The sequence below is a fragment of the Xyrauchen texanus genome, chromosome 25 (genome assembly GCF_025860055.1).
Source record: "Xyrauchen texanus isolate HMW12.3.18 chromosome 25, RBS_HiC_50CHRs, whole genome shotgun sequence".
Lineage (NCBI taxonomy): Eukaryota > Metazoa > Chordata > Actinopteri > Cypriniformes > Catostomidae > Xyrauchen > Xyrauchen texanus.
In genome coordinates this window covers 18,266,176-18,281,325 of record NC_068300.1, presented here as the reverse complement: position 1 = coordinate 18,281,325, position 15,150 = coordinate 18,266,176, and the positions used below count along the sequence as shown (strand labels likewise).

The 15,150-nt window shown below is 39.7% G+C and overlaps 2 protein-coding genes across 2 annotated transcripts in view; one reads left to right on the top strand and one right to left on the bottom strand.

The window, feature by feature from the left end:
- Window positions 1-12,463, top strand: part of zgc:158263 (ceramide kinase family protein) — an 867,176-nt gene extending 854,713 nt beyond the window's left edge. The window contains exon 14 of the transcript XR_007967429.1: window positions 12,453-12,463. The gene's annotated coding sequence lies outside the window, so the exon portion shown is untranslated. The remainder of the gene's footprint in view (window positions 1-12,452) is intronic.
- LOC127619040 (zona pellucida sperm-binding protein 4-like) lies at window positions 1,209-14,206 on the bottom strand. The gene is made up of 14 exons (XM_052091762.1): window positions 14,075-14,206; window positions 9,039-9,384; window positions 8,776-8,963; window positions 8,605-8,702; window positions 8,379-8,536; window positions 8,114-8,306; window positions 7,895-8,042; window positions 7,736-7,811; window positions 7,604-7,664; window positions 5,457-5,682; window positions 5,135-5,185; window positions 2,049-2,146; window positions 1,360-1,463; window positions 1,209-1,222 (listed from the first exon to the last, which is right to left on the bottom strand). The coding sequence occupies exons 1-14, from the start codon at window positions 14,204-14,206 to the stop codon at window positions 1,209-1,211; spliced, it is 1,893 nt and encodes a 630-aa protein (XP_051947722.1).
- Between the last annotated feature and the right edge of the window lie 944 nt (window positions 14,207-15,150).

Below are 15,150 nucleotides of genomic sequence, written 5' to 3'. Positions count from 1 at the left end.
ACTCACACTCATTCCATCCCAGATGTGTAAGACTTTCTTTAGAATCAATATTTAAGTGCTTTTTACTATCAATCTCCACTTTCTCTTTCACATTCTTCTTCTTGTGTTTTTGGTGATTCGCATTCGTCATGCATATCGCCACCGACTCGGCAGGGAGGAGAATTTGCAGTGAAAAGAGCTTACATTTTGATCTGGTTCTCACACAAACCTATCACATCACTTCAAAAGACATTGATTAATCAAATGGAGGTGTCTGGATTACTATTATGCCCATTTTATGTCCTTTTGGAGCTTCAAAATTCTGGTCACCATTCACTTGCATTGTATGAACCTACAGAGCTAAGATATTCTTCTAAAAATCTTTGTTTGTGTTCAGCAGAAGAAAGAAAGTCACACATCTGGGATGGCATAAGGGTGAGTAAATGATGAGAGAATTTTCATTTTTGGGTAACTATTTATTTAAGGCAAGTCAGTTCACTTGGTGGCCATCTTGGTAATGCCACTGGTTAACTGTCTTCTTAGCATGCAATAGGCAAGTGTAGCTCCTATCTGTTTAAATGAGAAAATAATAAAATATCAAACTGTTTGTCAAGATTCCATGTCAAATGTCACTGTGATGAACTGCAGCTGTAGTTACTGTGTTAGGACACCTGTGTGACCATGAGGGAAACTGACTTCATACATAAACTAAAAATCACATTGACACCAGTTGGTAATTGGAAAGTAATTGTAAAAATGGCTAAGAAATGTTAGTGATGAGACAATGTCTAGCTAGCATCATTTGTTTGCAGATGCCATTTGATATATTGTTAAATCAATTAAATTCATAAAGTGTGACTTAAGTGCACAAAATTGTCCAAATACTTTTGGGGTTACTGTACCTTGTTGAGTAACCACTTTATTACCATTGAAACTATAAATTGGACTCACCTTCAGTGCCTCCATTTCTTTTTTTTACTATACTCATTAAGAAGTATTTCTACTAACTTCCTCCAGCTTTCCTCATTGAAACTCCCTCCTGTCAGAGTACATAGCAGACGATATGGCAACAACAGAAAATACTCCAGGAGTCCTCTGAGCCAGGGTAGGAATGAGAAAAAATCAAGCAGGGCCACTATACAGTGTGATATTAGTACAATGTGACTGTGGTGTTATGGAAAACACTGTATCCCAGAAGAGCAGAGAAAGCCAGAACAGAAACTCAGATGTTACAGACGAGGCCCTTGAGAAAAGTAACACAAATTCAGTTAATCAAACAATTAATAGAATATCTTCCAGATGATTCAATTATATAAGGCAGGTTTTAAAACACCATACATTGACAGATATTAATATGTGCTTTTGCACACTGTGTCTCACCCAGTGGCTCTGGCTGAGATCCAGCAGGCTGTTGCGATTTGAACGTGCTGTGTTGTTCAACGGAAACACTGGCAGCTATACTGATGGGCAGAGGAGAGAGACTGCTGCCATAGAAGAAGGATGAGATGATGATACATGTAATGAGGGTCTTCTGCGGGTCAGAGGTTTGCTGGCCAACAGAGGACACCAAGTGCCCACCTATCCCTTTGCTCAGCGGCAGCACAAGGACATAGAAAAAACAAGAGAGCTAAGGCTTGTTAAAGCAACCGAAGTTGCCAAAGAAAATCCCAACACAAACCTGACTGTGGCATGGGGGGTGTGGTCATGTGTCTACGGGAGAGGGAAAGCAGTAAGGCTCCTCACCTGGGCTGTAAATTCTCTAACAACTGTTTCTCATTATAGTAATGATGGAGGGAGACCTGATAAGGCTCGCCAGAGCGGTAGACAGAGAGAGAGAGAGAGAGTGGCCCAGAGCAACAGTTCTTGGAGAGAGAGAAAGCTATTTTGAGTTGGCCACCCAGAGCCGTTTTTGCTTTGTGTTTAACAGTGTGCGTGTGTGAAGCTGAAGTGTAAAATGAAACACTCAACTCTTCGCTGCCTCCTGACTCCTCCTTTACCCATGAACCTATCTTTATCACAGTGGTGACAAAAACCCAGCTTTGGAGGAGAACACCGTTTTGAGTCCTCACCACTGGGTGAAGTCTTCAAGACCCTCACCAGCATCCAGCAGAACCAGCATCAAGCCCTCATGGAGGTACGCCTGGAGCAGGAACAGTGCTTCCAAGTCCTGTTCCAGGCACAAGCGGAGTACCAGCAGGTGTGACCTCCCCAGAGCCTACCCGACCTGTGGCCCTGATGAAGATGGGGCCAAATGATGATCCGGAGGCCTTCCTCGACCTGTTCAAAAGGACAGCCGAGGTATGGAGGTGGACTCCCGATCAGTGGGTGGCCCACCTGTTGCCATAACTCTCCAGGGAGGCGCAGCTTGCGGCACAGCAACTTCCCGCCACCAGCCTCCTTAATTAAAATTACGTAAAAACCCTGCCCAAACCCCACCCCTGGTCCACAGGACCCTTCCCCTTGATTGTCCCTCCTACTCCCCCTGTCTCTCTCCGCTATCCCCCCCAGGTTGGCGAGACTACCCTTACGAGTGCGGAAGGAAGGCCTGGGCTGGTCTGCTGGAGCTGTGGGGAAGCCAGACACAGTCAGGATTGATGTCCAGGGAAACCGGTCTGGATCCCCGACGCTCCACAGGCCGCCCCTGAGAGAGTGGCCCAGAGCAACAGATCTTGCAGATAGAGAAAGATAATTTCAGTTGGCCACACAGAGCAACTGTTCGCTGTCTCCTGAATCCATTGCCCACAAACCTATCTTTATCACACTGACCAGTAAACCAAATCATGCCTATTGGTGTTGAAAATTCTATAGCCTATTACCTGTGGGACTGGGAGACGGACATTTATACACCGATGGGTTTTAGAGTCCTACAACTAGGACAGCATTAGAAATATATGAATGCAGGCAACACTTCTCAACATTATAGTTTTGAAGTCAACTTAAAGTTTAAATTATTCACTTTCTGAAAAGAATGTAACCTATGGACTTCCATATTTGCGTAAATATGGACTTTGGTAAAATTATGACACTATTTTGAGTCATAAAAGAGTAAACTGTTTGGTCTTGTCGTTAGACTTTTCTATAGGGCAAAAGGCATTCTTTTGCATACTGTAGATGGATTTAATTGCACTGTAAAAACAGTTCTTGTGTAAAATGCCTTTAATATATCAATGAGAGTTTGGAGGCCTTGCAACTAAATGTCTATATTTACAGTTGAAGTCAGAAGTTTACATACACATAGGCTAAAGTCATTAAAACTAATTTGTTAACCACGCCACAGATTTAATATTAGCAAAGTATAGTTTTGGCAAGTTGTTTGAAACATCTACTTTTTGCATGACACAAGTAATTTTTCCAACAATTGTTTACAGACAGATTTTTTCACTTTTAACTGACTATATAACAATTCCAGTGAGTCAGAAATGTACATACACTACGTTAACTGCCTATAAGCCGTATGAAAAATTCCATATAATGTGGTGAAGTCTATAGACAATTAGCCAATTAGCTTCTGATAGTAGGTGTACTGAATTGGATGTGTTCCTGTGGGTGTATTTTTATACCAACCTTCAAACTCAGTGGTTTTCAAAATAATTTTTTTTTGGACCTCCACATGTCTGGTTCATCCTTGGGAGCAATTTCCAAACACCTGAAAGGACCACGTTCATCTGTACAAACAATAGTACATTATGGGACCACATAGCCATCAAACCGTTCAGGAAGGAGATGCATTCTGTCTCCCAGAGATAAACGTAGTAAAAGAACAAAGAACCTTATGAAGATGCTGGAGGAAACAGGTGGACAAGTATCTATATCCACAGTAAAACGAGTCATATACCAAACGGAAGAATATCCTGAAAAGCTGCTTAGCAAGGAAGTAGCTAATGCTCCAAAACCACCATAGAAAAGCCAGACTACAGTTTGCAAGTGCACATGGGGACATCTTATTTTTTGGAGAAATTTCTAATGGTTTGATAAAAAAAAATTTGTATTGTTATATTTGGAGGAAAAAGCGAGAGGCTTGCAAGCCAAAGAACACCATTCCAACCGTGAAGCATGGGGGTGGCAGCATCATGTTGTGGCGGTGCTTAGCTGCAGGAGGGACTGGTGCACTTCACAAAATAGATGGCATCATGAGGAAGGAAAATTATGTGGATATATTAAAGCAACATCTCAAGACATCAGCCAGGAAGTTAAAGTACGGCCGCAAATGGGTCTTTCAAAAGGACAATGACCACAAGCATAACTCCAAAGTTGTGGCAAAATGGCTTAAGGACAACAAAGTCAAGGTACTGGAGTAGCCATCACAAAGCCCTGACCTAAATCTGTAAGAAAATTTGTGGGAAGAACTAAAAAATCATGCGCGAACAAGGAGGCCTACAAACCTGACTCGGTTACACCAGTTCTGTCAGGAGGAATTGGCCAAAATTCCAGCACCTTATTGTGAGAAGCTTGTGGAAGGCAAACCCAAAAACCCAAAACGTTTGACCCAAGTTAAACAGATTAAAAGCAATGCTACCAAATACTAACAAATTGTATGTAAACTTCTGACCCACTGGGAATATGATGAAATAAATAAAAGCTGTAATAAATAATTCTCTCTAACTATTATTCTAGTAGTTATCCTAACAGATCTAAGACAGGGAATGTTTTCTATGATTAAATGTCAGGAATTGTGAAAAAAAAATTGTTTAAATATATTTGGCAAAGGTGTATGTAAACTTCTGACTTCAACTGTATAATCTATTATACTAAAGTTAGTTCCTGTCCTCGAATTTGATTGGCTAAGCGGTCCAAGCATGCTTACATACAGTCTAAAAGCACCAGGATGCTTCACTTTTTGTATCACTCCGCTTCTCTGTGTTCGAGGCTTTACTGTCAGGATTGTCAGAAAGACCAAAGGATGCAGTGAATAAATTAGTTCAGTTTATTTATGGTGAGAGGAGAAACAAACAGTTAATATGAGGGTAATGGTGATGATGCAGATCAATGTGGACCAGAGTAATGGCAGCTGGAACCAGGCAAGTAATCGACGGGTAAACATCAGGCAGGTAAAATCCATAAGGCAGAGGTCCACACACACATACACACCGGTATCTGCGGTTGGAACATGCTGGGTAGAGAAAACAATAATTGGAAACAAAATAACAGGACCAACAGTGCGAATCAGTACTGCCATGACAATGCTGATTTCGCTGCTGAGCGGCACCTGTGAGAAACACAAGGGACAGAGGAAAACACAAGCACATGGAAACAACATGACTTGGCTTAGCTGCTAGATTCAACTTGGTGGCTGGACTTGGAGGCTTGATTAGTTATGAAAGTTTAGCTTGATTAGGTATTGCAATTTGACAAGGTATGGTGGTTTGGCTAGGTGAATCAACTTGACTCAAGAATCTCGGGGAACTGGACAGACTTGTCAACAGCGAAAAAGGATCTGTACAGGCTGTTTGGCAACTGCTGATGTGGAAAGCGCTGACAGAGGCAGCTGAGTGCTGAGTGGTGAGTGCTGGCAGCGACTGGGGAGTGGCCTTCGGGGCTGGGAGCGCTGGCAGCAACTGGCTTCCACAGTCAGAGGTGCTGGCAGTGACTGGGAAACGGACAACGGACACCTTGCTCTGCTTCCTTCTCCTCCGGACAGTTGAAAACACTGCAGTAGGAGTGACCGAAACCTCCTGGTTGTCGGCAGCAGGAACGGCGCCACCTCTTGGTGGTCAGCAGCAGAAAGAGAGAAAAAAAAGAATGAATTCTGATTTCTGAAAGATCTGTTTGAATGTGCCACTTCTCTGTTAAGGAAAGTTTGGTTAAAAAAAAAAACAATTGGGCAAAAACCTGGCCCATCCATTTTTATTGGGGCCCACCTGAAAGTAATTTCCTGGATAAGCACTAGTATTTCAATCCTTTTCACAATAGTTTACTTCCGGTTTTATACAAATAGTTTGTATAATATATAGGTTTCACAAAATATTGCAGAATCAAAACAAAAATTACATATGAGTCAAGTCACAAAAACGTTCATTCCTACAGTAGAGACGATACAACCACCATTTTTTTTTTTTTTTTTTAGGCATTTCCTGTTTGTTCTCGGATGTCAACATAAGATTTTTAATTATGATTTGGAGACACTGAAAAATTTCCATCTCATGTCCCTTTTTTGTTTTTATCCACAGATGTTGACAACCTACCTCAATCTAAAAGCAGATTGCACCAGAGGATTATAGAAAGGGGGATGAATTCTTAAGCATGATTACACATGCTTTTTCTTAGTGTCACTGATGTTTCAGCGATTGACATGGCTATTTGATGAACAAACAAAATAAAAGTAAACTATAGCATGTTTAACACATGAACAGTATGACTTGTCATTTGGGTGCACTAATGAAATTACTCTGTGCATCTATCTAGACTAAGCGGCTGGTAAATATACACAGTATGTGTAACTTGTTTCAATCAAGTGTATGTTTTGACAGCCATAGTATCTCATGAAATTTCAGTGTGAAAGTAATTCAGTTGTAGATTTGTTGCATTCACTTTGATCTATGAAAAAGAATTCTAATCATCTTGAAAAAAAAAAAAAAAAAACAAATTGACACTCTCTGGGCATTTTGTGGAGGTAGACATACAGTAAGTGCCAGGTCTCTAAAGACCCAAATATGGGAGTGTTTGGGAAAAATCCCAAGCATTCAACGGTTCAATATTTTATCAACACAAGTCACATTTAGTTGTGAATTGACTAACTGTACTGGCTTATAGCAGACTACAATGAAGAAAAGAAATGTTTGTAATTACTAACAGAAGTCCACTAGAAAGGGACTATAAATTCAACACAAATTTATCTGGCACAATGTCAGTTATAGTGACAAATTGGATGGCAACATGTTCTCTCCCACCCAGAGCACCTACACACTAGGGAAAGCTTTAATATGAATTCAACCAAGTGTATATTCAAACTGGCTTACACCATCTTTTCCACACAGGATGTGTTGCATTGACATCCTTTTGGGATATCAAACAGTTGGTTTGCGTGAATGGTTAAATGTAAATTAACCAGTTGAAATCTATAATGCTCAGATTCAAGTAAGCCCCTGCATGGAACCTTTGAAGTCACTGATTCTAGTTTAAGTAAAATGTTTAGGTACTTGGAGCAGTTTCAAAAATAGTAATATACAAGTGGTTTTAGTAAAAGTCTTTCAAATTTATAGCCCATCATTTTATGTATTTGTGCACAAAGGTGGTTCTGGCAACAGTGGATGTCCAGGCCAGATTTGTTGATGTAGACACAAAAAGATGATCCTCTTTAAAATAAAAGGTTGTACACCGTAAAGGATCAAAGCATTAAGCAAACACTTGAAGTTACCATGATTGACACCCACTGAGCGAAAGTGTGCCTTCACCATGTAGTTTAAATTGTGGTGTAACTTGGACCCTCTCAGCTTTTCATGGTAGGGAGGTTGAGGACATCAAAGAACACCATGCATACTTTATCCAGAGGAAATCTTGAATGGTTTACAGTAACTCCTTGGGTTGAGTGTCTTCTGTACTAGTCAGCTGCACTTTGAGCAAATTCCAAAACACAGGAGACAATAGGCTTAGGCAGTTCATGTCTGCTAACTTTTATTAAATTTACATAAAGAAAATGCCTCCACTGGAAACGACAGTCTTCTCAATGTTCTCACCAACATCCCTTTCTGGAATACAAGGCAGGTTAAATCAGTGTACAAGCTAAAAATAAAAAAATAAAAAATAAAGTAACACCTACTTTGCCTGATGCAGCTCTGCTCACAGGAGCCAAAGGAAGAGGGATGGCACACTGATGTGCTACAGTGGATGAAAACCTGTGCAAGAAGGGGATTAACCATAGCATTTTATAATAACCATTAAGGGTTTAGAAGTGTTGAAGGTTGGATGGGAATCATACCGTTCCCTGCAGAGGAGCTAGTGATGCTGGATCCACAAATGTGAACATCTTCACAATAAAGCGCTTGTAGTGGGTTGGGAACTGAAGACCAGAGGAGCCATCCACAGGAACCAGTGTGGTCAGGTAACGGTCATCCTGGTAAGGGCATCTGGAAAGCACAGTAACGGTCAGGGCTAGCTCAAAACATACCAATAACACGAACCACAGTATTTTACGCACCCATTAACTAGAAGGTCCCACTGAGGTAGGCTGAGGGGATCAGGGCTTGATGTTCCCCAGCAATGTCCCAGCATCAGGAAAATATTGGGGTCAGTCCGCTCCAAAAGGTGCACCTCAACATACACAGGTTGTCGCAGGACTTTTGTGACTGGGTAATCAGAATCACTGTAGTAGGAGGTGTACGCAGCATCCTCTGCAGGAGGACAACGTTTTATAAACCCTAGTTACACTTTCAAGACAGCCATCTAGAGAAGCAGTAAATTACCTTCAGAACATCCTTTAGTGACACATTGTCCATTGGCCAGGCGAAGCTCCACTCGGAGGGGCCCAGGAGCAGCTACAGGTGGAGGTGGAGGAACGGTGTTAACCTCCACAGCCAGAGCTTCAACGGCAGTGCCAGAGTACCTGCACTGGAAGAAAAGCCTGGACAAACAAGGAGCTTTTAGTAGGAGTCCAAGATAAGAATTTAAGCTAAAGCATAGATCACCTACTCAAAGTGACTGTCCCTTGTGATGGAACCAAGTTGTCCAATCCCCACTTCATAGGATGAAGTCATTCGGTTCTCATAAACCACATATCCATTGTCCTCCTGCAAACAAGATGGATTAGCATCCACTCCTTTCTGGTGCTCAAAGCAAGTCTATAAAAGCACCAGAACCTACGATCATGCTTGTGCCACAAGCGGTAACAGGGAATTGGTAAATGGCAAAGGAAGGTGTGGACCCAACTGGAGCGCAAGGTGGGTCATTTCCACCCAACAGACGGACCGTATCCAGACTTAATGAAGGCAGTGTAAAATCTCTAGCCACCACAACCACAAACTGGCCATCTTGAATACACTGGATGGTCACTGTTCAAGGTAGAGAGCAAGTTAGCACAGAATCTGTTTAATATGAACAGCTTTACATTGGCTCAACAACCTTACCGGCTTTCCCATAGTAACACTGCGGTCCGTTAAAGCAGCAGTTTATAGCTTCACACTCAGCAGCACTGATACCAGGTTGTCCACATTGGATCTGCTCATAATCAGCTACAGCACACTTGTCAAGAGGCTCGGCCTGTGTCACTGGCTGCTTGGGGGGAAATGCCTGAGAAAACTGTTGAGTTTGCAGGACTGAAGCTTGAGGATTCTGGGCTGGATCCCACTCTTTTCGTTGAGTCTGCGGTTGCGGAGCCTGTTGAGTCAAAAACTGTTGATCACCTGGCTGGAATGCACTAGCCTGAGAACTCTGGGCTAGAATCCCCTCTTGTTGAGTAAGCGGTTGTACTCGCTGTTGAGGTAAAACATTAACACTCGGCTTGAACGCAACATCTTCAGGATTCTGGGCTAAAATCCCTCCTCGAGTTTACTGGAAGACTTGATTCTGGGCTGGACCCCACCATTGCAGAGCTTGCAGTTGCAGACCCTGTGGAGCCAAAAACCGCTGATCACTTGACTGGAAAACAAGGGCTTGAGGATTCTGGACTGGATTTCCCCCTTGTCGTCGAGTCTGCTGTTGCAGAGCCTGTCAAGTCAAAAACTGTTGATCATTTGGCTGAAATGCAAGAGCTTGATGACTCAAGGCTGGGATCCCTCCTTGTTGTTCACTTTTCTGGAAGACTGAGGCTTGAGGCACCTGGGGCAGATTACTCCACTGTGGAACAGCATGACAGGAAACACAAAACAACACCCAAAGTGCCAAAAGATTAAATGTACCCATACTTTCTACAATTGCTCCACAACTGAACTCATCAGTCAAGTGGATCCCTTTTTGAATCCTGCAAAGTGCAGCTCATTAACGATGTCACTCCCTGTTCAATTAACAGTCTTCATTCATCAGACTGGGCGTTTACAATTAAGGTGATTCTAATTGAATCTTAATAAGTTAACCTGAAGCTTTTGTGTGGTCACATTTAGTCTAAATAACATGCTAATCTTCACATGACTTAAAACAATTCACAACAAATTATGAAACGCAGAGAAGCCAATATGTACACCAAAGCGTATGTATATCAGTAAAAGATTTACTAAAGTATTTTTATTTAGTTTATATGTCACCTCTTATTTAAATATTACATTTACTATAATTTGGCATACATATTTACCCACTTAAAGTACTTTTAGTAGTAAGAATGTGCCCTGCCCTATTTTTACACAATGATGGCAAAGGAAGGCGTGGAACCAATTACGTTATATCAAAATCATCTGATTATTTTCGGCTTTTGATGTCAAAATGTAAGCAGGTTTTGCCCAGGAAATAACCAGTGGCGAATTCTCAGGGCGAGCAAAGCCTTCTCTGCTGGCATAACATGCCAAATAATTATTTTTCATCCTTTCGTTCTCAATCACCTTTTGCCTATGTATTTTTTAATTGCTTTCCACTCTTAATTAATCTATAAACAAATAGAGAAAAACAAAAGGTTTATCCAGTCAGAATTTATTCCTTGATGCTTACAGCTTCACCCCCTCAGGCCTTCAGAATTTCTTCAGAATTTCAGTCTCAACAGTGCAAATGAATGAGCAACTAAAGTCAGATTGTCAGATTCATGAGCAAATCAGATAGATTTTTTGTACTTGGTGGGTGTCTAAATCTTTAGGATATGTTCCGGTCGAGGCCAGCTGGCCTTCAGTGACACAATCATGCTTTAAATGATGTAAGTAATTAAATAGCGAAAAGGGTAAGATAAAGTGTCTGATGAGTCGGCTGTCATCACTGCTGGTATTGCCGTTGAGAAAGAGATCCTTATGGATTTAAAAACACAAGATATTCTGCATGACCGTGTGATTGGTTCATTTATTAAACAGGAAAGGAGGACTGCTTTTTGCATCGTTATAGTACGGTGACCGGGAGGGCACATGTTCAGTTCACTTGGTTTTGTTGTGACCACGACATATTAACTCATGGGAATGTGATAATATGCTGTGGCCACAAGATATTAATTTGTGTATTAACTCGTGTGAACATGATAATAAGTCATGGCCATGATATCATTTTGTCGAGGTAGCAACATCCTCAGAATATTATTCTTTATATTGCACAAGACTTGTTTTTGGGATTAAATATTCAGTACTTTTTATACAGATTCAAATATCCCTATAAATCTATTAAACTCAATGACCGTTTGACATAGAGACATTAAACCAACTGTGCTATATAAAGAATAATATTCAGAGTGTTTTACAGTTTGTTTAATGTCTCTAGGTCATACGGTCATTGAGTTTAATGGAATTAGAATATTACAAACATTTACACAACTATATTTATTTGAAAACATATAGAATGCAAATTCCACAAATAAAGCCTTGTGTCATGAAATGGATATTTTTAAGAACATTTTATATTTGTTGTGATTTCATAATATCAAATGGTTAAATTGTTTAATTGATTTATAGAGCTAATACATTTATATAGGCCTATATCTAAAAAAAACATTTAATTCAGCTTTGTGCTAGAGTAAATGAGTAGCTCATTTAAAAGTACTCATTAGTAGTGAGTATTGAGTACTGAGTTGCAAAAACACTGTATGCCAACTTTTAAAATACATCACTTATCTATGATAAACTACATGAATCTGATTCCAAAAAATAAAAGGGAGACATGATAACAGAAATTAAATATTAAAAAGTTATTTTCAATACACTAATCACCATTTTAAATCGTAATGTATGAAACAATTACATTATAATCAATTTATGTGTAAGGTCTAAATTTCCCTTAATGCCAACAGAGCATTATTGTTGTGCATAAAACATGTTCAAACAATGCAAGGAATGCAAAAAAAATGCTTAATAAGCAGGATTAGTTGGCACGTCATGTCCTGCACAATAGAGGAGGTAGAGCAAGCTTGGGAAAAGTTGTTTGGTACAGGGGCTACATCACATTTAAAAAGTAATAAACCAAAAATTACGATTTACGAACCCTCATGCCATCCTGGATGTGTATGACTTTCTTCTGCAGAGCACAAATTAATACATGAAATTAGAAGAATTTCGTAGCCCTTCTGGTCCATACAATGAAGGTGAATCGGTGCTAAAATATCGAAGCTCCACAAATCACATAAATCAGCATAAAAGTAGTCTAATCCATGTGCCTCCAGTGGTTTAAACCATGTCTTCAGAAGCGATATGATAAATGTGGTGAGAAAAATACCAATATTTAATTTCTTTTTTACTAATTCTCCTTCCTGCTCAGTCTATCTCCACTTTAACTTTCACTTTCTTCTTGTGTTTTGGTGATTCACATATCACCACCTACTGGGCAGACAGGAGAATTTCTAGCAAAAATTGACTTAAATATTTAACTGTTTCTCAACCACACCTGTCATATCAATTCTGAAGTCATGGATTAAATCACTGGAGTTGTATGTATTACTTTTATGTTGCTTATCTGTGCTTTTTGGAGTGTAAAAATTTTGCCACCCCTTCACTTACACTGAATGGACCTACAGAGCTGAAAAATTCTTCTAAAAATCTTAATTTGTGTTCTGAAGAAAGAAAGTCATAGACAGATGGCATGAGAGTGAGTAAATGATAAGAGAATTTTCACTTCTTTGTGAATTATTTCTTTAAGTAGCACATGGGGGCCACATTGTCCTCCTTTTGAGATACAATGTTCAACATTGATTTAGTTCTTGTATCTTTTAAGCCCAGAAATAGTTTTGTTCTCATTCTAATGCATGAAGCACAGTTTTCTGAAGTTTGTGACTGGTGGAATGTTCTGCTGAAGTATTGCTCTGCAAATGTTGATACTTTTCTATCTTTATAAACGAACAATATTTAAAACAAATATTATTATTAAAAATTTCACTTTTATTCTATTACATTAATACTTTTTAAGCTAAGTCATTCAGCCAAAAGTAGTTAGTGGTTTTCTCATTTCCTTGTTAATGTTGTTTGATTAATAGCCTTTATATGACATGGCCTACTAGACAGTGCTCAATTCGGATAGATGTACACTTCAAGTCCGACATTTTGATGCAAATACGCTTTTTGTCCCACTGTTTAAGTTCACTTTAGACATAAACGACTCCGTTTACATAAAGTCCTCATCAAGACGGGTATTGATGGAATTATAAAGAGTATTTGATACCGCATTAGCGCTCAGACATTAGCAGCCTGTCAATCAGACAGTGCGCAGCTACATACGTCAGGAAATGTTTCATCTTTTATATTTCATCTAAATCAACCAACCATGGTGATCTTGATATTATAATTTATGTAATGAACACCCCCTTCTAGATGTAAAACATTGGCTAAATATAGAAAACTACTGAAAAGTTTGATTGAGCACATCTCACTTTTTTCAGATAAACATCTAGATAATTTTATTGCCCAGCCCTATTGATAACATTGCATTAATCTTTCACAGCAGCCCAATAATCTCAGTGATAGATAGTTAAATTACAGGCTACGTTATAGAATCACACAGAACAGGCATGATTAATGCTGATATCTGGCTTGAGCAAGTTAAACTCGCATGACACGATCAAGCAATTGGTCTTTTTTTGTTGTTGGGGGTGTTGTTTGTTCATGCTCAAAAGGGTTTTCGGGGGTCGGGGGTGTGTGTGTGTGGGGGGGGGGGGTAACGTTATGCCAATTAACCTAGTAATGCTAACTTTAATTTACATTAATCTTCATGAATGTAACTTTTTTTTATTTTGTAACCAGCCAACCTGTATAGCTATTATATTACATTATATTGTATTATATTACATTATATTGTATTATATATATATTATATTTCTACCTTATTCTTCACTTTCACACATTATTTTAAGGCTCTCTGATTAACTCGCAAGCCCTTATTTCTCATGAAGGAAGACTTCGAGATTCTGTTTCTTGGATGTTATCATCACCACAGAATTAGAGCAGGGCATCTCCTCTGTCTCACTGCCTGTTATTAACACTGCGTAAATAAACACACAATGACCACAGATATTTGACATTAAATGGCATTTTAAGTGAAACTGGAGTGCTTTCACAATTTTCGTGGGAGTTTGGCGCAAGTCTCTGTAGACGGCGTGCACATCAGAGCGCTTGTGAAGTGGTTCATCTTCACATGACGTCCATGGTGCGGTTCCCTGAGGTGCTCGGAGTTCAACTGAATGAGACATCATGCAGGAAAAGACAAGCTTTTTTATTTTTTTTACAAACTGCTTTTTATTTAGTAAAAGGGACTCTGTGCTTTGAAACTACACAATTCTATCACTGGCGAGTGAAATGTTAATATTTACTTGTTGCCTGTGGCTAATAACAGACATTTTTAGGTCGCACAATGTGAAATGTACTTACATATGCGAGTGATTTACTCACAGTGTAGAGGGCTGTTAACGTTACTTACCTAAAAAATGTGTCATCCTCCTCAACCAAATAACATTAGACTGATCCAGGAATACTCCAATGCAGATATCTGTGAGTGTGTGAGTTTACAGCAGCGGGGGAGGAGCTGACTGAACTGACTGGCGCACGAGTTGAGTGCAAAACACAACCTTTTATTTTATGTTATTATGAGACTGAGAAGTGTAAAAATGTTTTTGATTCATTACGAGACCGTGGCGGGGCAAATTAGACTGTGGCAGTTTGCCATATTCTAGTCAATTAATGGGAAACACTGCAATTTTTAAACTACTTAAAGTACAATTCTTGGGAAAAAGTAGTTAATTACAATAACGTGAGTATTTGTTTCTTTACACCTCTGATAGTCAGTTACAGTGGAAAATTAGGAATATTACATAAGATATATAGGCTATAACTGTTATTACTGTACTAACGTACCGGAGCATGAGCACCAAACACAAAAAACACATATACATGACAGTTGGCATTTCACATCAGTTTCAGCCTTTAGAAATACAGATTTGTTCCTCACTTGGCTTGACTCTACTATTCAATATCTCTCAAACAATACCACACCAGCAACGACGACGACCGAATCTCCTATCACGTAGGTCTATGAAAGATGAACGATCCAATGAGACTATGTTATAGGCGGAGCGACTAGTGTAGCCCCGCCCCATATGGAGCTCCTCCCCATTCTGCAGGCTGCAGCCAGGTTCTT

Excerpts from the sequence above, each read along its gene's own strand:
- LOC127619040 (XM_052091762.1), bottom strand. The coding sequence starts at position 14,206 with ATGTCTCATTCAGTTGAACTCCGAGCACCTCAGGGAACCGCACCATGG. Across the intron at positions 8,964-9,038 it reads GTGTTACTATGGGAAAGCCG|TGACCATCCAGTGTATTCAA; the intron begins GTAAGGTTGTTG and ends TACCTTGAACAG. Across the intron at positions 8,043-8,113 it reads TGGGACCTTCTAGTTAATGG|ATGCCCTTACCAGGATGACC; the intron begins GTGCGTAAAATA and ends TGTGCTTTCCAG.